Source organism: Falco biarmicus, chromosome 1, assembly GCF_023638135.1.
Source record: "Falco biarmicus isolate bFalBia1 chromosome 1, bFalBia1.pri, whole genome shotgun sequence".
NCBI lineage: Eukaryota > Metazoa > Chordata > Aves > Falconiformes > Falconidae > Falco > Falco biarmicus.
Window position 1 is genome coordinate 105108845 of NC_079288.1, and position 24590 is coordinate 105133434.

General features: G+C 40.7%; 1 protein-coding gene across 4 annotated transcripts in view; it reads left to right on the forward strand.

Annotated features, from left to right (window-relative positions):
- UGT8 (UDP glycosyltransferase 8) overlaps positions 1-20669 on the forward strand; it is a 48128-nt gene extending 27459 nt beyond the window's left edge. For all 4 annotated transcript variants that reach the window (XM_056356873.1, XM_056356897.1, XM_056356890.1 and 1 more), the window contains exons 3-6: positions 12286-12428; positions 14986-15062; positions 16544-16763; positions 18340-20669. In XM_056356873.1, coding sequence (XP_056212848.1) covers positions 12286-12428; positions 14986-15062; positions 16544-16763; positions 18340-18703 — 804 coding nt within the window. In that variant the 3' untranslated portion in view covers positions 18704-20669. The remainder of the gene's footprint in view (positions 1-12285; positions 12429-14985; positions 15063-16543; positions 16764-18339) is intronic.
- Positions 20670-24590: the final 3921 nt, after the last annotated feature.

A 24590-nucleotide genomic window follows, 5' to 3' on the forward strand; every position in this document is an offset into this window, starting at 1 on the left:
GACTTAAAAAATAATCTTTGTAATCAAGCCAGCTTCTTTTTTCAGATGTGCTAGTTGCTTTAAGGTTATTTAAGTGGACAGCTTGTGTTCGGCTAATAATCTGCTTGGGCATTTGTATATCCTGTGGCTGGGTTAGTCTTAGATGGTACCAGTTGTTTGGGGTGGTGAGGCGTCTGGCTGGGGCCTCCAGAAGAGGATGGAGATTTCTGAGGAAGAACCAAACATGACGGCTGGGGAGAAGGTACAGTTCCACACCTGGGTCCCTGCCCCAGTGTTAGTGCCTGAGAGCAGTAGGTGGTATGTAATCTCTTCCACAGTGTGGCTTCAAGCGCCTCTTACGTGACCTTTTGAAGAGCGCTGGGAAAATTAGTAATGGATCTTCAGCTTCTCTGCCTAAAAAAGCGTCTGTCTTCCAAATGATACCATTCCTGCTAAAAGCGTGCCTTCAAGGGAATTGTAGTTTCAGGGAGTCAAGTTTATGTTTGGCTGAAAGCTGGTGTACAGGAATTTCTTCAGTCCCCAGGTTCAGTGGATGTACTTTACAGATGACTTGAAGTAAAGTCTTCTTTCGTGTCCTGACAGTGAGCTGCTTGTAGGTCACAACAGCACCTTGAGCAGCAGTTCTGTTAACAGTGGTGTTCTAATGATTTTACTTGTTTAAAACTGCTGAGTTTTAAAAAGAGTTTTTTAAAAATAATTACTTTTTTAATGCAGCCACACACCTTTGTAATTGGGTATTAACCTTTGCCTGCTGTTTTGCTGTCTGTTGTAGCTCACTTGCATCTCCCCAGGTGTTCCCGGGCTGTGTGCAGCATGCCCGGGGGATGCTGCAGGGCAGCGTGCTGTGTCAGTCGGGTAACCCTGGTCTGGGGGAGCTGGGGGCAGGATACCTGGTAGCTGCTGTGGGGATTCATCCTGCATAATGCTGTGCCGCCTGTGCGGGCAGCCCTGCCTGTGCCTGGACCCGGGCTCCCATAAGAGGGGAGAACAGGGTATTGCCCAGCGAGTGCCACTGTCATGCTTGATCTCTCTTCATGCATTCTGCGCAGAGGCGAGGGGGGACACAAGTAGATGGGGCCCTCCTAAGCGTTTCTGAATGCAGTTCAAGTCACCCCATCCAAGTGGAGGAGCAGAAGAGGAGATTAGGGAGGTCTTATTGAAGGATGTGAGATCTTATCACAGGCTCAGAAGCCAGCTGATCTTAACCTTGTTTTTAAAGAAGGGGTGATGACTGATGTCCTGTTTAAAATATATAAATATTATATTAAAATATATATGTGTGTATATATATGCACATGTGTATATAACTATTTTCAAAAAAGAGAGAAGGAAGGAGGTAAGTTCCAGGGAGAAAGGAAGGCTATTTAATCTGAAGAGGAAATGAAGAAGAACTTGCCATTATTAAATCAATGCTGCAGTTTAGAATTAGATCTCCTACCATCTACAGAGCACAGGTCTTTTACTGGAACAATGAAAGACAAAATTTCCCACCTGATTTAGTTCATAATGTGGATTTATGAATGGGGCAGTGTGTCAGTGTCTTTAAGGCAGGTGATCTGGACTTAAAATTCAGCTTCTTCTCAATTGTCGTCTTACTGTATTTACTGCAGTTCAATTTGACACAATGTTCTATAGATGGAGTGGGTAAAAACAGTCTCCATACTTCTTAACTGTTACTTGTACAGCTTTTCCACTACATATGCAGCTACTGAAATTGCGGAAGGATTGGCAAAACCTTGGTTTGCATTTACATGTAATAATCTTAAAACGATTTTGTGTATGCTTGCAAGTTAATAAGACAGGACTTCATGCTTAGGAAAATGAATGTTTTTTTGGAGAGGTATTTTTTAACAGAATATAGTGTCAACAAGGTTTTTAATTTGAATCCTGGATTTGAAGATACCTCTGCTGCGCATGCTACACTATGCAGTGATTTCAATAACCTCTCTTGAAGGGCAGGCTTCTTACTTTTGGACTACCTTCCATTCATTTGAAAGGCAAGGTTGCTTTCCCAGGGTGCTTGCCAAAGGTCCAGTGAGTAATGGATTTTTGATGGAAGGTGTTGCATCAGGGAAGTACTTGCACGGCGCTTTTCTGGTTGACCTCTAGTTTTAGGTAGACCGTGTTCTCAGAGGCTTCATTGGATATGCCTGTAACTCTAGAGAGGGCTGAGGTAGGGGAGAAAAGACAAGGGCTTGTGGGACTGTATTTCTTACCTGTGTTTTTGAGTCTGAATTTCACTCTTCTTTGAAGTTAAATGGACTTAAACATTTTGTCAGAATTGGATGTTAAATGGGAAAAGGCTGTAGAGGTCAGGTATGAGAAAATGCAACATTTCAGACATTGAAAGCTTCATAAGGCTTTAAAGATATATTTTTTCCTCTCAATACATTTTGATAAGCCAAATGTGCAGTATACATACACCAAATAATTAGTGAAGAACAGAAAATGAAAAAGTCTGTATTTTGACAGGGCTGAATCTGTCTAATATTATTGAAGAAGCACTTTATCAACAGCATTGTTAGATTAATACATGATGACAGTGCACTTACTAGTGCTTGGGGTCCTAATAGAAAACATTTCAGACCTTAACAGTTTGTTTCCCAGCTAAGAGTGTTAGCGTGGCTTCAACCAGCAAGAAAATAGAGGAGTTTTTAAAAGCATACTCAGATTGTAGCATTAGACTAATGTCTACAAAGTATTGTTTTTAGAATTATCTTATTGTATGCTAGTATGAACTATAAAATAAGAAGAAATAATATGAATATTAACTGTGTGGACTTCACATATGGTAGATCTCATTAATAGAATGAGATTTATCAGCATCTTAATAGTATGTGGCACAGGTCAGCCAACTTCAGTGTATCTAAGGGAAGGCAATATAGAAACTTACTGAGACTTTACAAATACCCTACCTTTTCTGTTTCATTTTTAGAGGTTTCAGTTGGACTTCAGGCAGCAGAATAAATGGAGAGGAGAGGGGGAGCAACCAGAAAAAATATGTTTTAGTTATGAGTTTGCAGCAGAGAGGAGGCTGGTGGCTGACAGCAACGTGTACTCGAGGAAGGACAACAATTAACTTGCAGTTAATCCAGAGGGAAATGGTGGGGTGGGGAAGGATCTTGTCCTGGCTGGGAGCAGCATGGCTGCTTTAATTGAATTGACTGAGCCTGATGATATGGAAAGGAACAAACCCTGATAAAATGGGATGAGCACATTTGCCTTGTGGCCATCGCTTATAAGAGGCAGGGATTTAGTTAGTGGAAAAATAACCTTCAGAGCGTGCCATACACGCCAGCCGATGCGGAGATGTTTGGCTGAGCCAGCAGAAAGCAGCTGGATGTGTTGAGTCAGGGAGGTGCAAGCCATCCTCTGCTCAGTGCTGTCAGGTGTTTGCTGTGGTGTCCCATGGCCTTTGCTTGTTAGAGCAAATGAAAAAACACACCTATTTTTGGCTGTAAACTGATTTACGAATTCATGATAAGTAAATACAAACAGCATACTTTGCCTAAAGTGATGGTGTTTCTCTGGGTTTGCTGTAGAGTGAGATGTTATTTTTTAACTTTCCGATTATGTGATAGGACCCTGTTTGTTCAGTGACAGTAAAGGTTGTATAATGGCATCTATATGCCATCTAACCACCTGTGCTGAAGCGTTGGGTTTTTGGTAAAATCTGAAATTGGGTTAAAAATGGATTAATACAGCATTTGAATATTTCACGAGATAAGTACTATTTAGAAGATGCCAGAAAAGTTAGGACACTGATAAAATGGCCTATGTACCTTTCTGTCTATTTATCAGGGAGTATCTCCTTTCTAAAGATCACTTCATGTGGCTTCTTATTTATTTTGAAATAGATCTGGTTTTGTCTACTCTGTGCAGGATTTTGTAGCAGAAGTTGCATAGTATGCCTGTGCTTTCCAGTGGGGAATGGTGGTTTGCAACCATATTCAAAGAACAGACATTTGTGCTATTACACATTTGAATCGAGCAGCTGAACAGGGAAAGCTTCGGATATTAAACCCGGTTATGTTTGTATTTGTGTACTTTGTTTATCTGAAACAAAGCTCAGTATTAGGCACCACTGGTTACTGCCAGCTGGGTCCTCACTCTATAGTCACAGCTGTGCATTTAGCATCTAAGCCTGCTAAGAATAGCTAATTAGAAAATCAAACAGAACAAAGCTCACATAGTAGGGTCGGCACAATAGCATTCCTGTCTGAGAATGGTAAAAAGATTTATTTCTTTTTTTTTTTAATCCCCCCCCACCCCCGCCTATATATACAGCATAGATCAATAAGTGCTTATTCTCCTGATGCAAGCACGGGGAGAACCTCAGTAAAAGACCAGTACATACTCAAAAACCTTCACTTTTCAGTAACGTAGTGTCACACAGAAATCATTACTTCCAAGCAGCCAAACTTGGAAAGGAGAACAAGGCAAGGTCGTAGTGTCTGCTCCTGTGCAGAGCTCTCACTGCAATAAAATACTACCCGTGTTGAAAAAGAAGCCTGCTTAGGCAGCCTGTGAACGGTGTGTATGATAAATGCCAGGCAGGGTTTGAAAAGCAAGCATGCAGCTTCTGAGAGGGGTGAAATGGCCACAAGGCAGGTGGGCTACCATGTGAAATCCCCCTGCCTAGGGAAGGAAGGGAATAGTGGCCTTCTGACTGCCTTTGCCTGGTCTGTGCAGGTGCCATACCTCTCTGTGAGATGCAAGTGTGTTTAATTATCACTTACTAAAAGGGTGTAGAAAGCACATCATGATGCGCAGTAAGGTCAAAGATGAATCGGTACCTCCTTTGGGACTTAAGTGTGCCAGGATCAGTCAGTCAACAGAAGTGAAACTAGATAGTTGAATGAACAGGTAGGGAGCTTCAAAAGGAAGTTTGTAATTTCAGTCCCTTCTACTGTTTTGCTCAAAGAACATGCATTTGCACAGGAGTTAGCATGAAAACAGGCAGAGGCCTGACAGGGTTTGGCACAGCGTTGTAATTGGGGCTCCCTTAAGCATTTCATACCTTAGCATGCATTTTAAATTTTAAAATCATTTAACTCAAGTGAAAACGGTAATTAATGTATGTATTAGATGATACTTTACTGGGACTATATATAAAGCTATAATTAGATGAAACTGAAAATTCAGTTAGAAAATGTGATTCAAAATGTAGTTCAGGAACTGAATGTGTGCTGTACTAGGCTTGACAGTTTTTCTGTCTTTCACGTCATCTAAACTCATCTGGGGCTGTGCTGTGCCTGGTGAGGAGATGGGGGTGGGCAAGAAGAGGTGTGATGTGTCTAGTGGTAGGTGCTCAGATTTGTTGGGCGAGCCTCTCTACCTACTGTTGAGAGAGCATGGAGAAAACAGCCTCCCTCACTCAAGTCATTGTTGCAAATACCTCTTCAATCCCAGACTTTTCAGCTGTATTAAAGTGTCTTATAATTTCTGCAAAATCCCGTTGTGCACCTGTGTATCCAGCTTAATACTTCATTAATGTCAGCTTTGTTTTGGTGTGAACCTACCAAGAAGAATTAAATTTTTAATGCTTCTTCAGCTGCAAGTTATGTGAATGCCCGATTTAAGTTTTTTTCAGAAGTTCTATTGGAAATTTTGCTTTCAATTTCATCAAGCTTTGGGGGTTATAAGTGTTTGAGGTTTCCTAGTTTGGAAGGGGAAAGCCATGTCTCTGTTTCTAGGCTGCTGGTCGTTTTGTCAAGTTTGCAGAGTAGCCTCAGCAAAGCAGTGTTGTCTGCTGGCTATGCTAGGACGTGAAGTAATTGAGGCAAGAGTTTTTCCTCCTGTACCACAAAACCTGAAAATAATTGTATCTTGAGGAGGGTAGGAGTCATTGGGGGCTCTGCTACAGTCACTGAAAGAGGTAACAATTTAAAGAAGTGCTTGTCTTCACAATGTATGTATAGAGTTTGAATTAACTGCAAAAGTCAAAGGTTCTTCCTTCTGTGTTCAGTTGAAGTTCAAGGAGTAGTTTGAGGAAGGCTCAATAATGCAGCTCAGAATTTAATAACCCCCCTCCTCAGACCTTTACTGTTGGTTTAGCAAAAGTTGTAATTTCAAATATGAAGTATCCTTTCCTTACGTTAAAAAAAAATGCACTGAATTTACCTGAACGTCATTTAAACCAGGCTGCAAGCAAGGAGCTGTAAAATGCTGCCCAAACAGGGAATACCGCTTTTAATGAAGGCAGCTCTAATGACTCATCCTGACTCAGTGCATTTTCATATGGTGCATAATTTGATCGGAAAGACTAAATGTGCCGGAGGTCAAAAGTGTAAGTGGATTTAAGAAAATGGGGTGAATTCATAGGGAATGAGCCTAGGTGTCTGCGAAGTTTTTTAACATACGGTGTTGGAGCGCAGGTTTCACTGAGAATGGTACTTGGCAGGGGCGTTAGGGCTTAATGAATGGAAAGGCAGGCAGGAAGGTGACTAAAGCCTGTAGTGGCTAGATATGCAGAAATTGTAGGCAAACAAAATTGTGGCATTGGTTTGTTCTCTTTCATGATTCAGATTTTGTGAGAATCGCTCAAAGCTTGTATTTTTGCACTGCTTGTACTGCATCAGTCACTGCTGTGCACCTCCTAAAGTAAATGTTAGGAATGTGTGTGTGCCAATGAGGTGACGTACATAGCCATAGTAATAATGCTGATGAAGTATTTAGTCTCTTTCCTGTGCCAGGATCGTAGCCTGCTTTTTATCTATTCTATCATTTCTATATCTTGTACGCCACACAAAGAACAGGGAAAGTACAAGGAAATAGTGAGCCTTTGTACTGTGGCCTGGCTAATTGTACCAGGACGTTCAGATCTGTCTTGCAACCAAAGACCTGTGAATGTTGTTCGCTTGGGATTCAGTTTCACTAGATCTTCAGTTTAGAAAGTTTGTACTGAAAAGCTGTCAGGAGAAATAACTATAAGAAGTTAAAGGAGCCTGAGAATAAAAGACTCCTGCAGGTCACGAACTTGGGGAGCTCTGCAAGGAGTCCCCCCTTCTTCATTTCCTGATTTTTACCCAACTCTTGCATTTTTAGCAATGCATAGTGATCCCATTTAATTAAGACTGTGTTATGCCAGGAATTACACAGATGTATACAAGGAGAACCCTTGTCCTGACAAGTCTGTAGTTAGTTTTCTACAGTCCGTGCATGGTACTGATCTCCAGCACCCCTCTGGGGAAGCAGATTGAAAGGGGCCTGCAGATCAGAAGGCGGGCAAGCAAGCTATCAGCACGATGTAAAGCTTGAGTAAAATTAAGACAAATTTGAGGCAGGGCAGGAGGACAGAACCTTTCGGTTGATGTCAAAATACAGCAAGCTGAGTTGAAACTCTTCTGGATCTTCTCAAGGTTGACACAGAACAGTTTTGGCTGTGACTGTGTGAGGAATTGGAATCATATTCTTTCTGATTTAGCATCCTAAAAGAAACCCAGAGGACAATTTCAAGTTCCATTGCTTCTGATTTGGGTTGGCCAGGCATCATCCAGCTCTGGTCTGGAAGCCCTTGGCAGCCACGTAGGCTGTTCTGTCTGAGCTAAGACCCTGCCGGTTGCACTTGTGTTAATCATTATGTACCTGTTGGATTGGAGCTGATTTCCACCTGACTAACTCTAAGCATGGCAAACCTCACTGCACTTACCTCTTTCTTGTGTGCACCTCTCTGTAGGGGAAGCGTGCCTGATTTTCTGAAATTAATTAGAATCTTACCATGCAAACTTCTGTTGCTTGGATCCCAGTTTGAGAGCCTGCAAGTGTGCATTTGTGTATTGCTGCACTTGGTGTGTCAGGAGAGCGAAAACTCAGATAACAGGCTTCAGCTTATGCAAAATAAAATAGTTTGTATTCCACTGATTTTGATATTTTTATGTAATCCCGATTAATATGGCAAACAAATTACATCTTTTGAGCCTGATGGCAAGGATATTGTCTTACTTGTCAAGATTTTAAGTTGTCCTTTGTATGTGCTTATGTTCCACTGAAGCAGTGGGATTACCTTCAAAGGGAGGGTTACAAAGGTTTGGTTATGAAATCAGCTATAGTAACAGAAAGCAGTTGCTTTGCTATTGCACAACAATAAAATGCAAAAGCCTGTTTGTAGGGTGACTCTTAATTCCATGGTACCTAGTAAAGTTCCTTTTTTTTTTTTTCTCCTTCTACATAAAATTCTAAGTACATGATAGCTATTTGTTGTATACATGGGGATTTTTTAATGCTATTTTAGAAATTCCATTACAAGGAAATATTTTATACTTCCTCTATATTTACTTAATGATGTGTAATTCTTACTATGTGAATACACTGGAGCTATGAAGTCTTGAAGATTTTCTGATTAAGCACAGAGGAGCAGTAGCCTTGGGAGCCATTCCTGAGCTAGAACAGACTGATCTCTCGCAGCAGAAACCTGTGTGACTAAGAATAAGTAGTCACAGGTAGGAATTTGCAGTGCTGAATGAGAAATGTTTGAGCCATGGTGCCAGCTACTCTGGTTTGGTGCTTACTAAAAGCAAACATGCCTCCAGCTGGACTTTGTGCCACTGACCACAACTGTTTAGGCCCTGCAGTTCAACCAGTTTTCAGTCCCACCTCACTGTCTATTTGTGTAGCCAGTACATCAGTTTGTGAAGCTATGGTGAGAGGCAGTGCTGGAAGCAGTACTCAGGCCAATGTACGTTAACACCCACTGCCGCACCTCATTCACTGAGCCAGTTTTCTCAATGTAGAAGGCTGTTGGGTTGACCAAGCTGATTTTTCCTCCATAAATCCATGCTGACTGCTCCATTCATGCTGTCCTTGATGTTTGGAAATGACCTCCAGGATTATTTGCTCCATTGCCTTCCAGGGATCACGGTGAGGCTGAGCAGCCCATTCTCTGGATCGATCCTCCCTCATGAAAATGCAAGTGATGTTAGCTTATTTTTCTTGGGTTTTCTCCTTTTTTCTTTTTTTTTCTTTCTTTTTTCTCCCAGTCTGCGAGAATCTCCTGCAATTGCACTAACCTTTCAGACATATTTGAGTGGTCTCGTAGTGATGTTGGCCAGCTCCTGGATGCCTGCTGGCACTTCTGGCTGCATTGTATCAGGTCCCATATACTTGTGTGTGGTCAGTTCATTTAAAAGTAGCCTAGCCTGATTTTCCACTGAAGGTAGATAGATATTCCTTGCTCCAGATTTTCTCTCTGGTCTGAGGGACCTGGGATTGCTGAAGGCCAGCCTTACTGGTAAAGGATGAGATGAAGAAAGTGTGAAGAACCTTGGCCTTTACCATATTATTTTTGTCATCAGGTCACTTGTCCCATTTAGCAGTGGGGTCATGCTTCCCCTGACCTTCCTTTTGCTGCTGATGCCCTTCATGTCCCTTACCAGATTCTGTACCTGGGCTTTGGCTTTCTAAACCCCATCCCTGCAAGCTCAGGCAGTGCCCGTATATTCCCCCTCCTCCCCCTTCGGGCCACCTCTCCCTGTTTCTACCTCATGTATGCTTCCTTTTTACATCTGAGTCTTGCCGTGACTCCTTTATTCATCCTCCTGCCACATGTGCTGCCACCTTTATTAGCATGGACCATGCTTGGGCTTGGAGGAGGTGGTGCTTGTATCAGCTAGGACTCGTGAACCCCTTTCTCTCCAGGGCTGTATCCCAAGGCATTTTTCCAAGCAGGTCTCTGAAGAGGCCAGAGTCAGTTCTCTTGGGGTCCAGGAGATGCTGTTATCTTCCTTGTCCTTTCAGTATCCTGAACTCCTTCATTTTATGGTCGCTGTGGCTAAGGCTCCCCTGACCTTTGCACTCCAGGTAGGGTCTTCCTTGTTTGTGTCTGTGAGGTCCAGCAGAGTGTCTCCTCTTGTTGACTTGTGGAGCACCTGTGTCATGCATGGAGTTGTCATCAGGAAGGCACCCTAGAAACTTCCAGTAGGTATCAGGGTTGGTGAGTGCCCTATGAAGACCAGAGCCTGCGAATGCTGGGCTTCTTCCAGTTGTCTGAAGAAAACCACTTTGTAACAGGTGAGTTCAGCTACCAGGATATAACTTGACGGAATGTCACAAATGGGCAGAGAGCTGTCTCTTACAGCTTGGTACTTGATTGCTTTTCAGAATGGTTTGTCCTAGAGCCCCCAAAAGGTTATTTTCTATTTGGCTTTAAACAACAGATAGGAAATGGTTCAAGATGTAACTAGTTGAACCACTAAGTAAAAGTGACTATAATATAATTACATTTGCAGCATGCCCTAGGTCCTCAGTAAAATTCAAGGACAAACTTTAAACAAATCAAAACCACTTGGAAACTTTCATGTCAGCCCATAATAAATGATTCTGCTTCAGGGCAGGTCACAGACACTTCCTCTCCTTTTCCTTCTTCCTCCTGCCTCCACAGGTGCAGGGGGAAAAAATATGGAAAAGTGCACTGGGAAAGGATGAAGGAAAATGAAATGGTGTGGATTCTAGAGGAAATGGAATCCCCTTTTCACTGTATAGCAGAGACTCATGTACAACCCCCAGTGTAATGTGCAGATCTTGGGTATGCCTGCTGGTTTTTGTGGTAGCTTTTGTGGTTCTGTGCTCAGATACAGTAGCACAGCATTACTCCATTGCTCTCTGGCCTGCTATTTATTATCAGGACAAGAAGTGCATTGTGAACAGGGCTTTTAATTTTCTTTTTACTCATTTCCTGTTGCCGTACTGGTGTTGAACTGGCTTACGTTTAAATTTGGTGAGACCAGAATTAAACCATATCCTGGAAAACAGAAGATAGTTTTGGGCAGACTGATCACACCTGTATTTCAGTGATACAGGGTTTTTTTAGTTCCCCCTGCCAACAGTTGCATTGGAAAAGCTAGAATTTAAATCTGTGTTTTCAACAGGAAAGGGGACACTGAGGCTTTTACGTTTTTTTCCCCCATCATTTTTCCAGCCCTGAAGCCAAATGGTGTTGTTCTTGTGGCTGAGACTTGTTTAGCTGGCAGCTGTGCTTGCTGTCTTATGCTGGGATGGTTTTTCCTCTGGCCCTGCCGAGCCCCTTCTGTCCTGGTGGCAGTTGGTAGTGGCATCTGCTGGCTTGCCTTGTCATCAGTGACACAAACCCTGTTTCCACCAATGCATCCCTCAGCGTTTGCATGTTGCAATCTCCTTTGCAACTTAACTGTGACTTGCCCAGTTACCTGTAGCTAGACCCAAGGCACTGAGGTGTGCAATGCAATGAAACCCTGGACCAGCCATGGTTGTGCATTGGGTGCTCCTAGCAGTGACCACGTGTCAGCTGAGCATCTCTTGGTGAGAGCCCCAAAGCCCTGTGCAGCTGAAGGTAGCGGCCCGACCCTGCTGCAGAAGGAAGAGTCACGGGGTGCCCTGCTGTAAAAGCTGCTGCCTCTGAACTTGAATCTTACGGTGTGACCATTGGGTTACCCCCAGGAGGCTGATGCTGGCTCTGCTTTCAGAGCATGCAGGACTGCAGATCTCTGCTTTTGGCTTTGTTGCCTTCCTTGCCGAAGTTGAGGCAGCCCTTGAATCAAGAGGGTCAGCAAAAATTGCGTTGCAAGAGACTCAGTTTCAGAGTAATGACAAGAGGAGGATGAGCGTAAGGATGTAGAGGGCTTTGGCCTTTATTATATTCAATATACACAAGTTTAACACTGGTAACCTGCGGAAGAGGCAGTCAGTTAGGTCTAAGTAAGTTAAAGTATCTAAGTCTAAGAAAGAAGGGCATTCACCCTGTACTTGCTGTGCAGATGCAGTATTCGTTAATACTTGAAATATTGGAGCAGTGGAAACCGAAGGTGTTTTTTTAAGCTCTGTCTTCTTTCAAGTTGTGTTTATTATTTTATATAAATGAAAGAAGACCAGCTCTTTTGAGGCTCTGTCACTTCCTTTAAAGCTAGAAATCACAGTTAAGTCCCAGACTTCATTAGTGTATTTCCTGTGCTGTGTGTCCAGGCTGATGCTACAAGATAGATCTGTTCATATTTTGATGAGTTAAAATATAATGTGTTAACTTGCGAATGTGTCAACCGATCAGTTAAGAAAAGACAAATTATCAAAAGAAACTGGTTGTTAATATGGAAGCTAAATGAAACCTGGAGGAATTGCGCTGTCCATAGCTTGTACCGTGGATTCTGAAGTACTGAGTCATTATACTTGCTGATTTCTAAAATGTTTGTGACTTTTGAAACTTGCCTTGTGAAGTAACATGACCAGACAATTGTTCTTCCAAAGCCATGTGTATTTCTTGTTTCTGTGGTTTACTTGCGCTTCTACCGTGCTCAGTATAAATTTTCACTTCAACAGGACCTCCAGACGTGGGTGAATGGTGCTAATGAAAATGGTTTTGTCCTCGTCTCATTTGGAGCTGGAGTGAAGTACCTGTCAGAAGAGATAGCAAATAAGTTAGCACATGCCCTGGCAAGACTGCCTCAGAGAGTTATTTGGAGGTAAGTGCCATGACAGTTGTATGTGGGGTGATCTGAAACACTCTTTATTTCCTGTTGTGCAATCTTGATTTAGGGTTGCAGAAGCTGAAATTGAGACAGTCTGGGTGGCACAGGGGACTTGACTCTTTTGAAAGACGCTCTGTGTGGAAATGTTGCGGTCCCCTGCTATAAGAAGGATTTTGTAGCCTAATAAGTCATAGGTTATACTCCTGTGCGGACTTTACATCCTAGAAGGAATGGGGACAGTGAAGAAAGAGTCTGAGGTTACAACATTTGTGACATGCTGTCATCATTTCTGCTAAAGAAGCCACCCTGGGGAGCAAGAATGTCATCCTGCTAATTTAATCCTAAGGCTTTCTTTATTCTTTCTCTTCCTTGCTTTTTTGGGCCTGGTTTTTTTTATTGTAAACATAGACTTTCATAATTGTTCTTCTCACTGGTCTTTTTTCTGTGAGAAATTGGAAGAAGAAAAATCTGCAGGAGTAAAAATCCAGTTCATTCCAGCTCTAAAAACATCTTGAGTAGTGCTCTCAACTTACTGTAAAAATCCAAGAACTGTTTAGTCAGCTCCGCTTCACATGGAGCATCGCTCTGTAACGTAATTCAGAGGAGTCTGTGTGAACCATTGGTTTCCATATAATAAATGTCATAAAATTTATGACAGCTGCACTTCTGCAGTTGCCTTAGCAGTCTGTTTAGCAGCCCATTCCCTGCCGTCTCTTAGGGACCGTTTTCACCGGTGTGTAATCGAAATAGTGAACCCCACTAATGAACAGGAAAATGGAAATTCTTCAGGCAATGGCACAGAACCTTTGGTAGTTGTAGTAAAGATCTCCTCAGTTTTCGTTTGTGTTAGAGCCGCTATAAGCTTCTTATGAAGCCTGTGACGCTATTAGTCCCAGTTGATCTTACTACTTTTCTTTTGTTTTATCCTTTTATCATGTTTTCCCTGGAATGTTTTTCTGTAGGAAATAACCCCTTTCTGTAGTACATAAATCAATTTTAATGGATTTTTCTTGCGGATAGTTTTTTTAATGCAAAAGCAATGATTTCAGTTGAAGCCTTCTGTTAAAATATTTCATTTTCCTCACTCGCATTTCCTTACCAATGCTCTTTTTTGTTTGTTCTGTTTTTTGGTTTGTTCTGGTTTTATCTGCAATCTGTTACCTGCTGAATGACTTTCTGGATAAGGGAACCCACCTGCTGTTTCTTTCCATCACGAATTGTGGAATGGGAAGATGTCCCTGGGACTAGGTGTAAGACATAGTCTTTGGGAGAGCTGAGCAAGTGGCTTTCAGTCACCCCAGTGGGAATTTGAGATCCATAATTAAATACCAAATTATGAGTCCAGCTTTACTTTTCTTTATTTTTTTTTTTCCCTTCAGATCACTGATGGCCTGTGTTGGACACAGGTGGTTTTTATACTAAGGCATTTCTGAATATGAGAAAGGTGGCAGTACTGTTTGGTAGTTTTATGTCACAATGCCAAATCAAGAAAATGTTTGTAGTTTTTTATGCTTGTAATTACGGAGTGCTAGTTAGAGCCAAAACAGTAGCGCAGTTTATTTACTTCTGTTTAACTTTGCATGAGTAACATAGGCTTTTTTCAACATACAGAACATACAAGCCAGTTGTAAAGATGTATGGCTTGCTTAATTGGGAATATGTAGGTGATTCTTTCTGAAGTTGCAGTTCTAATGCTTTCTAGTAACTAGAATATTTTTAAGTCATTTGATGGAGCTGTCACAAAACAGCTCTGTCCTCTAGTAGTCACTGGTAATTTTTGCCCCTCTTCTGTTTAGAATATAATTAACTTTCTGTATTAACTGTGTATAACATTAATATGTAAATCAGTTTGTACTTTTAGTCTGTATTTTATGGGTTAAACTTTTCCTGGGTTGCCCCCAGGTGAGTAAGATGTTGCCATTGGGTTTTAGGCAGTTGAGCAAGTAAGAAAAATACACTTGTCTTGCAGTCTGATCTCTATGAACTTTTCATCAATAGCTTCTTGCCTCATAAGCTGAGCTGTCAGCCTTTGTCTTCCTGGTATTAGTAATTTATTTCAAAATAAGATGGTGTCAATTATCAGGAGCTACAAGGAACTGGCTGGCTGAAAGGGAATGCCTTGTGTTGGTGGTAGGGGTTATGATTTGTGTGCTGATAGGGTGTTCTTGGTGGAGTTAATTATCTAGGACCAGCCCAAGTTTTCAGTAAAGCAATGGACCTGGAATCACAGAGAAATTAAAGGAACACCTCATGCCAGTCACAGTGAAGAGTTACTTACGTGCTTTGAGAAGGAGCTGCATTGCCACTGTGTTAATAGAAAACATTGTTTCAAGCCAGATTGCAAGGAAAATGAATGAAGTGGAAGTTACTAGCTACTTACAGCATTTTGGTTGAGCCTATTTTGTTTTCTTTGGAATAGTGAGTAAACGTACCCCCATGTAACGGGAAATCTGGTTAGGGCTTGTGGATCATTTGGTTTGATTCCCTGGATTGAGTTTATTGATTTTGGAGGTCTTGATAACTCAGCTTCCAATTGATTTTACTGTTTTAGGTTTTCAGGAAACAAACCAAGGAATTTAGGCAACAATACGAAGCTTATAGAATGGTTGCCACAAAATGACCTCCTTGGTGAGTATCTATTCTGCTCTTATATGGCTTATTCTCACTTGAGTTCAGGTTACTCATTCAACAATATACTACTGCATTAGCAGCCATAAAGCTAGGATAATTTCTGTAATGGAAGCCCTAGAACAAGAATATGGAATTCATCAGAATTTCAAGATGATGAAATTGAACACCTCCCTGATCTTAATTATCTTTCCCTGGTACTAACTTCATTTTTTCCTTAAGTTAATAGGGTGGAAGGACGTAGTTATTCCAAGGACCATTTCGCCTAATAAACAGGAAAAATTTGACAAGTGTCTTGTATACCATGGAAGCTATGCTGTTTGAGGAAAAAATAATTATCAAAGATAAATAAGTAGGAATTTTCTTGAATCTGATATTTTAGGGAACTGATGACTGTCACTGTTTATTTCTCTGTTACAAAAAAGCATGGTGTGGTGTTGACTGGCCTCTTCATGGAAGTGTCATAAAACTGAGTGTATGAAATTTGTTCAAATTGCATCAAAACGAGTCTTAGGGATCTGTATATATGTACATCTATTTTTCTCTGAAGAAAGCTCTACCAGAACTTGGGCACGTGTTGCAAGCTGATAATAACCTTTCTGTTTAACTAAGCTGAGGTACTCCAAGTTCTCAGGTGCAGAGATGAAACTTGATATTCTCCCATCTTTTTGGTAAACACTATATGTTAGTCTATGTATTTTATTTTATTTTTTCCCCTTCCTTCCTTGTCGAAGGGTAGCTGAATGCATTGCACATCCGAGGGGCGACAGAATGTTTAAGGTCATCTCTGGGATACCTGGGTGTTTGTGTGTTTGCCAAACAGCTCTAGTGCATGATGGGCACTGATGAATGCATTAAGCATGTGTGTGCATCAGTGTGTGTGCATGTCAGCTGGCGTATTTATCATAATGTAGTGATTAGGCAAATGACTTCTAAAGCAGGTAGATCTGTTTTGGTTACTAAATTGCTCTGAGGCAGTCTCGTTTTTCCATTACATGAGGTTATCATTATTGTCAGATCTTGTTAGCCTGGAGTAAGGCATGTGAAGCTTTAGAGAGAATGTAACGTCAGTTGTCCTGTCATTAAGTAGGTTGTATTTCATATGAATAATGAGGAAAAATGCTCTCTCCCTGGCTCATTTGTGTTGCTAAACTAGTTGTAGTCACCATCTGCAGCTGCTTAGGAGTAAACAATGTATATTAATTATTCCATTTATAATTTTACACAACTTGTATACGTGAGAATTTTCTTTGCATTGGTCGTTCCCTCTCTCTTAGTGTATAAGGAAATAATCTAATACATGTGAAATTTCAGCGGAGTGGTTTGAGAAGAACTTCAAAACCAGTGGCATTCATTTTTGCCTTCCTGAATTGCAGCCGTAGAAACATGGTGACAAATGTGTAGTACCCAGTTGCCTCAATAACTTTACATTAAGGAAATACAAATATTTTTCTTAATCATCATGCCTCTTCTGTTTTCAGGTCACTCTAACATTAAGGCTTTTCTTAGTCACGGGGGTTTGAACAGCATTTTTGAGACCATGTACCATGGGGTCCCAGTGGTGGGGATTCCTCTTTTTGGAGACCATTATGATACTATGACTCGTGTGCAGGCCAAAGGCATGGGAATATTGCTGAACTGGAAGACCATCACTGAGAACGAATTGTATGAAGCCCTAGTAAAAGTTATAAATGATCCCAGGTATGGAATGAGTGATTGTTTCTTGCTTTTATTTTAAGTAATTGTGACAGATTAAGTATGCATATACAGAACCTTTGTGCAAGGGGAAAAAGAAAATGCATGTTGGAATTTATTGGTGTGTACAGTTGGGGCAAGTCTTTGGATGGTTGTCCCATTTCACAAGATTACTCAATTGATCAGGTTTCTGTGTAGTTGCTAAACTCATTGCTCAGTGTACCAAACCTCAATTGTCTCATTTGTTTTTTGTGACAGTTGCCATGTGAAGGGCAGAAAGGTTATAGAAACAAACCTGTACTGACATGTTCCTTGTTGCAGATCAAGGTCTCTTTTTGTGTCTTGATTACTTCATATTTAGCAGCGTCTGTTGTGCTGCTGAAGGGGCCTGGAGCAAAATACACCTATACGAATGTAGGGTGGCATGTTTGGATTGTAGCTAAAAGTATGGAGGTATTAAAAAAGAGTGACTCTTCTAAAGTCCTGTGATTTGATGGGGGGGGGGGGGGGAGGGAATAATCCTGTTCTGACCAGTAATGCCTCTTTTACGGTCAGGAAGGCCATTTATTACAATGAAAATACTATAAGTTATTATGAATATGAGGACTTCAGTCTGTTTTTTGTAGATTTTTTGTTGTTGTTACGTCGTAAGTAAAAGCCCATGAGCTGGGTTTCATAACTCTTTCTAATTCCAGCAAACAAATTTGCTCGGGGATATTAAAGTGCAAGGAGAGTCACGTTACAAGTTTGTTCTGAACTATTCTGTTTTAAATACCTGTGATATTCAGGCCATCTCCAGGTTAAAAATAACGGCATGTTAGTTGGTGGTTTATTGTATTGAGCTAACCATAGTTTTGGGGTACAGTGCTGACAATGCTGCTTGCTTTCATGGGAGCAAAAGCAGTGCTTGCTTTGGGAAAGGAGACCACAGCGGAAGGGGAATGTTGCTAAAGAGATCTTGATAACATCAGTTGCATCACCTTACCGTTGTGCAATTATCCTTAGTCTAAAGGCAAGTCCTACATGGATAACCTGTTGACCCTGCAGCAGTGGTGAGGGAGAAGGAATTTGACATTATCAGGTGCTGGGGACAGCCTGCTGAGAAGAAGAAAGTTCTCGGCTGAACTCTGGACTCAAGTGGAAATAGTCTGTTGTGTTCCTCTAGTAATTCAGCTGCACGATAACACAAATGAGAGTTAGACAGGGTATGTTGCCACTTTACAGCGGAAGGGCAAATGTGTCTCACTCAATAGGATTCATTTTGGACTAGATTTCCCTCTGGCAGCAGGTCAGCTTGGCTCTTCGTCGCTTTGCTGGAGGGTGGATTTCTGCCTTTAGTCACACAGGGGTCTGCTTTTCTAGTCATTCTTCATCAATGAGCTGTAAGAACTGATTTAAAGACAGATTATTTGCCGTGTCTAGCCCTCTGTATGCTGGTGGTTGCCAGAGTCCTACAGTAATACGCTGTTTGATCTGAAGAGGCTTAAACATATTTATGTGTCTGCAGGCTTGCATTTGCTCAGTGTGCTGACAATTCTTCTTCTTTTCTTCCCTTTTCTTTTTTTTTTTTTCTTCCCTGTAGCTACCGACAGCAGGCCCAGAGGCTGTCAGAGATTCACAAAGACCAACCTGGTCATCCTGTTAACCGGACTGTATACTGGATTAATTACATCCTCCGTCACAACGGAGCCCAACATCTACGTGCCGCTGTTTACAGCATCTCTTTCTATCAGTATTTCTTACTGGATATTGCCTTTGTTGTACTAGTAGGTGCTGCCTGCCTTTATTCTGTTTTGGCCAGGATAACAAAATTTATCTGCAAACAAAGCAAACATATTTGGTCAAGCAACGAACATAGCGCTGTTAATGGACATTACCAGAATGGGATACCAAATGGAAAGTATAGAAGAAACGGCCACATTAAGCATGAAAAAAAGGTGAAATGAGCCAACTGCCCCATGTAAAGTAGTAATGAATCAGATCAGTAATCGAATTTTATCGCTGTAACTTAGTCTAACAACTACTTAAAACCTCAATAAGCAGTTCTAACACTCCCCTTCAGTATGTAATATTATGTGACAGAATTCTATGGAACTAAGAAAAGTCTTAAAAAAAAAAAAAGGCAAGCACAACCTAAAATGGAAAATATTTTATTCTAAATACTGATGCAGAGAGGTTATTTTGGCACTGAAGTTTTTAGAAGCCTTAATTCTCTAAAGTTATACAATGACCGTATTTATGAATTTTCAGTTTTTAAAAGCTAAATGTGTATGTCCTGAATGAGGAGAGGTTTCTTTTTATTTGCAGAGGTTTTTTTTCTTTTATTTTTTTATTATTTTAATATATCCATCCATCTTTTAGCTGAGAGAACTTTAGTACTAGTTCTGTTTCCTTTGTTGAAGGTTCAAGAATGCTGTTTAAACAAATAATTTTTCCCAGTCTTTGTGCAAGAAATAGCAAGCTGCAGACTGAGAACACAGACATTATAGGAAAAAAAAAATCTTAAAATGAGCACTGAAGAAAAATGGCAAAAATATGTACTCATTTTACTGATAAGCTGCATGACTCTTCTTCTGCTCACTACCGATACTCTGGAGAAAAGGGTCTTGAGCAGGTCTACAATATATCCTAATTTTTAATTTATACAAAATTTCTTGTTGCCTTTCTCTGCATATATAATTTATACCATGAAAATATTAGGGAGTTTTATTTCAGTTTAAAATACGGCTGTGTGGGAAGTAGATTTGCATAATTAAGAGAAATAAATGAAACAAACAACAACAATAAAAAAAGAAAATCTAGCCCTGTGCTTAATGCAGAAAGTTTTGTAATGGCCCAGAGCTGTGCAGAATCAAACCAGTCCTTGGGATTTGTTTAAAAACCCAACAAACGACAAACACCCCACACACACCCCACCCCCTGAAAGTTGAATGTCTTTCCTATTAATTCTCATTATTATTAAGTTCTTTCTAAATCGCAGCGTTGTAGATGTTCTCTTTCAATGGTTGTATCTGGAAAAATATTACTTTCTATTAGTCTGGGCCACGCAATCCATGTTTCGCATAGTTGCCAATACGAATTCTCCGACGTGGGATGGGAGGCTGCTCTCCAGGTGGGTGACCAGCCTTCCTTTTGAGGTCTGATGGGACGCGTGGGGCGAAGCCTGGCCACCCAAGCGCAAGGATTGCAGAGGTGGCCGTCTCCTCCTTCCCCTGCTACGGCCCCTCCCTGCAACAATCTTTTTCAATCATTGTCGCCGACATGGGACGCTGGCGGTGGTGCGCACCGAGGGTGGGGATGCAGGGTGCTGGGCATAAAATCATAACTGCCCTGCTGAACCAAAGTTGGCAACTATGAGTTTATTTCCATGTCATTCTGTTTACTTGGAATTTGCACTACACATGTTGTGAGTGTATGCTTTATTTATTTGTAGTTTGAAATCCCATGCCTGAAAGAGAAAGGAAAGAAACCCATTTACCTAGTGTCGTTCACTAACGTGGGAAGAGTTGTGATGATTACAGGACGCTGAGATCATCTTCATACACAGTGATGCAATATTTCACTATCATTCCATCAGGAGCCTCTATCCTATAGCAATAAATAACAGTACAGATATGTTTCTAATATACAGTACAGCTACTTGTACTGCTTTCTGAATACTTGAAGAAAATGGTATTATAAATAAGCCTATTAGCTATACCTTTTTACAATCTTGCAGTTTGTGGCAACTAAAGGAGCACACAGAGGCGATGAATGGTGGGATGGTAATAAGACTTCGAGTGTATGAATGACTTGGTTTAAATGTTTTTTTTGGCATCGAAGAAGGTACAAAAGCACTGACCGGATGATTAAGCATAATTTAATCTCCACTGTGATAAAACTTAAGCAATAAACATGGATTTAATAGAGAAATTCTGTTGTTGGAAGTATATTTTTGTTCAAATGAATGCTGTTTATTTTAAAGTACCCAGCATGTGGGTGTATATAAATGGGAATGCTTATTAGGATACACAGATTCTTTCTTCTCAGTATATGCAGTGATACATGATACGTATTTGAAATCAAATACTACTATATTTTGTGAATGTAGACCTATTTCTTGTAGGAGCATTGAATCATCTGAAAGATGGAATGCTTAACCAGATTTTTAAGGCAGTTCAAATTTTTAAAGATGATGTGAACATTCCTGGTAAAGTGTGGGGTTTTTTTCTGTACATGTGAAGTTATGCCCGTTTCTTAGAAAGCAAAACTAAAAGATAATTTCACAGTGGTATTAGATGAGATGACTCATTTCTGAATATCCTCTGTAGATATAAACCCACCCTGATTCAGATGCAAAAAGACGAAGCTGCTGCATTATTATTTGTATTACCAAACTTCTGGATGGGTCCTGATCCACCTAACCTATAGAAATAGCTGCTGTGTTCAAAGTCATATTCTTTTAAGTTCAGATATGATCTGATAGTATAGTTATTTTTTATTTCAGCCCCCTGCAGTAATAAAGAAATCTGTATTGGACGAAGCGGGGAATAATGGAGTAGGGGGAGCATTTCCACAAAAAATGTCTGACAGGAGGAGAGTAAAACTGCTGCAAAATTAGTTGCTGTTTAGCAGGAGTCCCTTGGTAGCACAGCTGTGTCACCTGCAGCCCTCACGCAGCTTTCTAAACAGGCTTCATGGCTCTCCCGAGTATCTGTGTGTAAAATGAAAGGTAATTGGAGCAACCAAGAGAAAAAATATTCTGTGGGCAAAACTAGCAGGCAAGAAATAGCCACAGTAAGAGGTACAGAAGCCACGTGCCGCTTGCACAAAGATTTTCAAAGAAGCTTGAGACACTTCAGGTTCTGGTATGCTGCTTTCTGATTTCCTTTGAGCAGCTCAATGATTCAAGAACAAAGCAGCCATAAAACTAAGACAGTTTAATTATCACCTACAGAAATAGGTTCTGGAAATGTTTATCAAGTATTTGGAGTTTAAGGAAATCAATGAATGTCTAGCAGTTTTGTCTTACTCCCCAGATGACTTGCAAAATCAGGTTTTTAATACTGTTCTGTGTTAATCTTTTTGATGTTCTTGAAAGATAGCACTTTTCATGAAGTTGATTATGTTCTGATTTTGTTCTGTGCATGGTAAGTATGCAGTATTTGCTGTAGTTAGTCTGATCTGTATACCTGTAGTGAAGACACACAATTAAAATACTAGTGTATGCATGCATATTTAAGCAAAATCTTAGCCCTATTATTTCCAGAGTGCTGAATTTCCTCTCTTAATTTGTGTGGGGACCTATAAGTGGGTTTATTTGTATATGAAATCTAGTACACATGCACCATCTGTATTGGTAAGAAACAGAAGGTGGCCATTTGATTCCTTCTGGAGCTGAGCCGTGCTTCATTTGCTTTGGTGCTTTTTCAGGAGACATCAGCACTTTTAATAAACTTCTGGGGTGTTTTGGTGTCCTGACAAACGACTCCTATTTTCCTTGCTGTACAACACTGGAGATGGCTCCTGGCCAACAAATGGGAGAGGGGTGAATCTTCTTTCTAGCAATGTAGTTTTCATCATAAAGACACTGTCATTTTTCCTGCAATGGGATCACACAGCTTTTTTTTCTTTATGTGTTTTTGTTTTGGAGGTGGGGGGAATGTGTGTTTAAAAAGATGGATATAACAAATCCAGTATTATACAAGAAAAATTGTGTTGTTCCAGCTTGTGTACTGGGATGAATAGTGCACATGTGGACAAAAAGAAGTGTGCTGTAGTACTATCAAGTACTTCTATGTGTGGCTCCCTGGAATGGTGACACTTCCTGATTTCTGAGAGAGAAGGCAACACCTCTAATGAGAAGGTTCAGTTACTTAAATATGAAGTCATGGTGCTGCTTTTTATGTTCAAGGTCTAGGTGTGTAACCCTATTGCACTTGGGTTTTGAAGAACACTGTTCAGGTTTTTTAACAGTTCACAAGTGGGATGAAGGATTAGTACAAAGATCTTGGGAGGAAAAGGGGAGAAGGAGGAGGAGGAATTTTCCTCAGAGAAATTTTATGTTTGCTTTCTGTGAATTGCTTATTCCAGAGCTGTAAAGATAAACAAATAATACTTTTTTTTTATTCCAGTCCAGCAGCACTGGTAGGGAAGAGAGCTGTGTTCAGGAAGACCGTAACTGCTTCCTTTCATTTGGGTAATTATGACATTTTACTCAGGAAATGCAGGAAAAAAGAACACCAAACAAAACCAACACACACACCCAGCACCACCCCCCCAGGGTATATTTTGGTATATATTCCAAGTCTGCACTGTGGATAACAAGGGGAGAACTTCCCCCATTGCCATAATGAGCAAATGTTCCTGTATTTCAAGCCAAAGAAGCTAGCGGTGATGGGTATTGGTGCTTAGCTGGCATCGAAGTCGGCTCGATTGTTGGAGGAATGTTAAAAAGGCATGTTTAAAAATACATGTGTAACTCCAGACTGCATACCAAATCACGCTACCAAGTCTGAGGTTTTACTCCCCTGTTTGATCAATACTGTTAATTATGCATTGAACAGAGAAGACAGTCTTAAAAGAAACCGAGTTAATCTTCTGAGACACCCTTCTGCCATTGTTTGGTAAATACCCCAGACCAGTTGAAGCTTACTTATCCTAATGGAAATTATACCTTTAAGTGCTATAAAGCTAGGGATGCAGGTGTTTGGTCATTTAAACAAAAACAATCCAATACTGATTTTTATTTCATTGTAAAATAACTAAAATCAGAGTATGTCATGAATCTCCCATCTTGGTCTTCTCAGTTACTGTATAATGAAACAAAAAAAATTGGTTAGAAAAGATTGTATTTCACATGTGTTGAGCGGACAGAAGCTTGAATAGTCAGGGAAACCTCACGGTGTTTGGTGGGAGGTACTCTTTGTCTTCACGTGTTGCTTGTGCCTAAGCAGATGCATTAGGTTTATATTACTTAGGTATTATACAGGAGTAAGAAAAATGGAGAGATGAGGAATACCAAACACACTTTGGGATGTTGTTGGTTAATTGAGGAATTGCTCCTCAGAAGAACGGTGTTGTACATTTCAGCATGAATTGGGGAGTTTGGATTGAAGGATCTTTTGATTAAAGTGTGTCAGTTGTTTGAAACACAAACAGCAGCCTTCAATGAGATCAGAAGTGCTGTCATGGAAGTACTGGTCTATGAAAAATACAGACAAAAGCAACTGAACAAACAGAGCATAATTGCACTGTGTGGAGCATTAATTTGCTTTTTAATACTAGTATGATGGTATATTAATGAAGTAGTTGTGTGTCTAGGTGTAAGAAACGAGGCTGGTGAGGAGTGATTGCTAAAGCAAGAAACAACGTAGACTTTCTGCATATGAGCATGAAGATTTTTGGAAGTCTAATAGTCAAATGCATATCCGGCAGTATTTCATAAACCAGATGTTTCACACATCTTCCCAGGTGCTTGGGGCCCTCTTCTTTGTAATACTCAGTTTATGATGCCATAGTCAACTCATCCTAAAACGAGTGTTTGTGTAGTGTCTTCATGTCACTGTTAAGACTTGTCTGATGCTTTCATTGGAGCCGTCTGGTCATCTGTTGAGTCTGCTGCCTAACTGGCACCTTAATTTTTATGATTCACCTTGGAACTTTGCATTGGGTATCTCATTTATATGGGATCTGATCAACTAACCGCTCAGTCCTTGTTCTCAGAACTACCCAGTCTCCATCATATTGCAGAAACAAAAACCCTATCTCTTTACCAAAGCCTTCCTCAGGGCATTTCTCTAGAGCAGATTTGAAGACCTTTCACTGATACAGAATAAATAATTTTGGATGCCA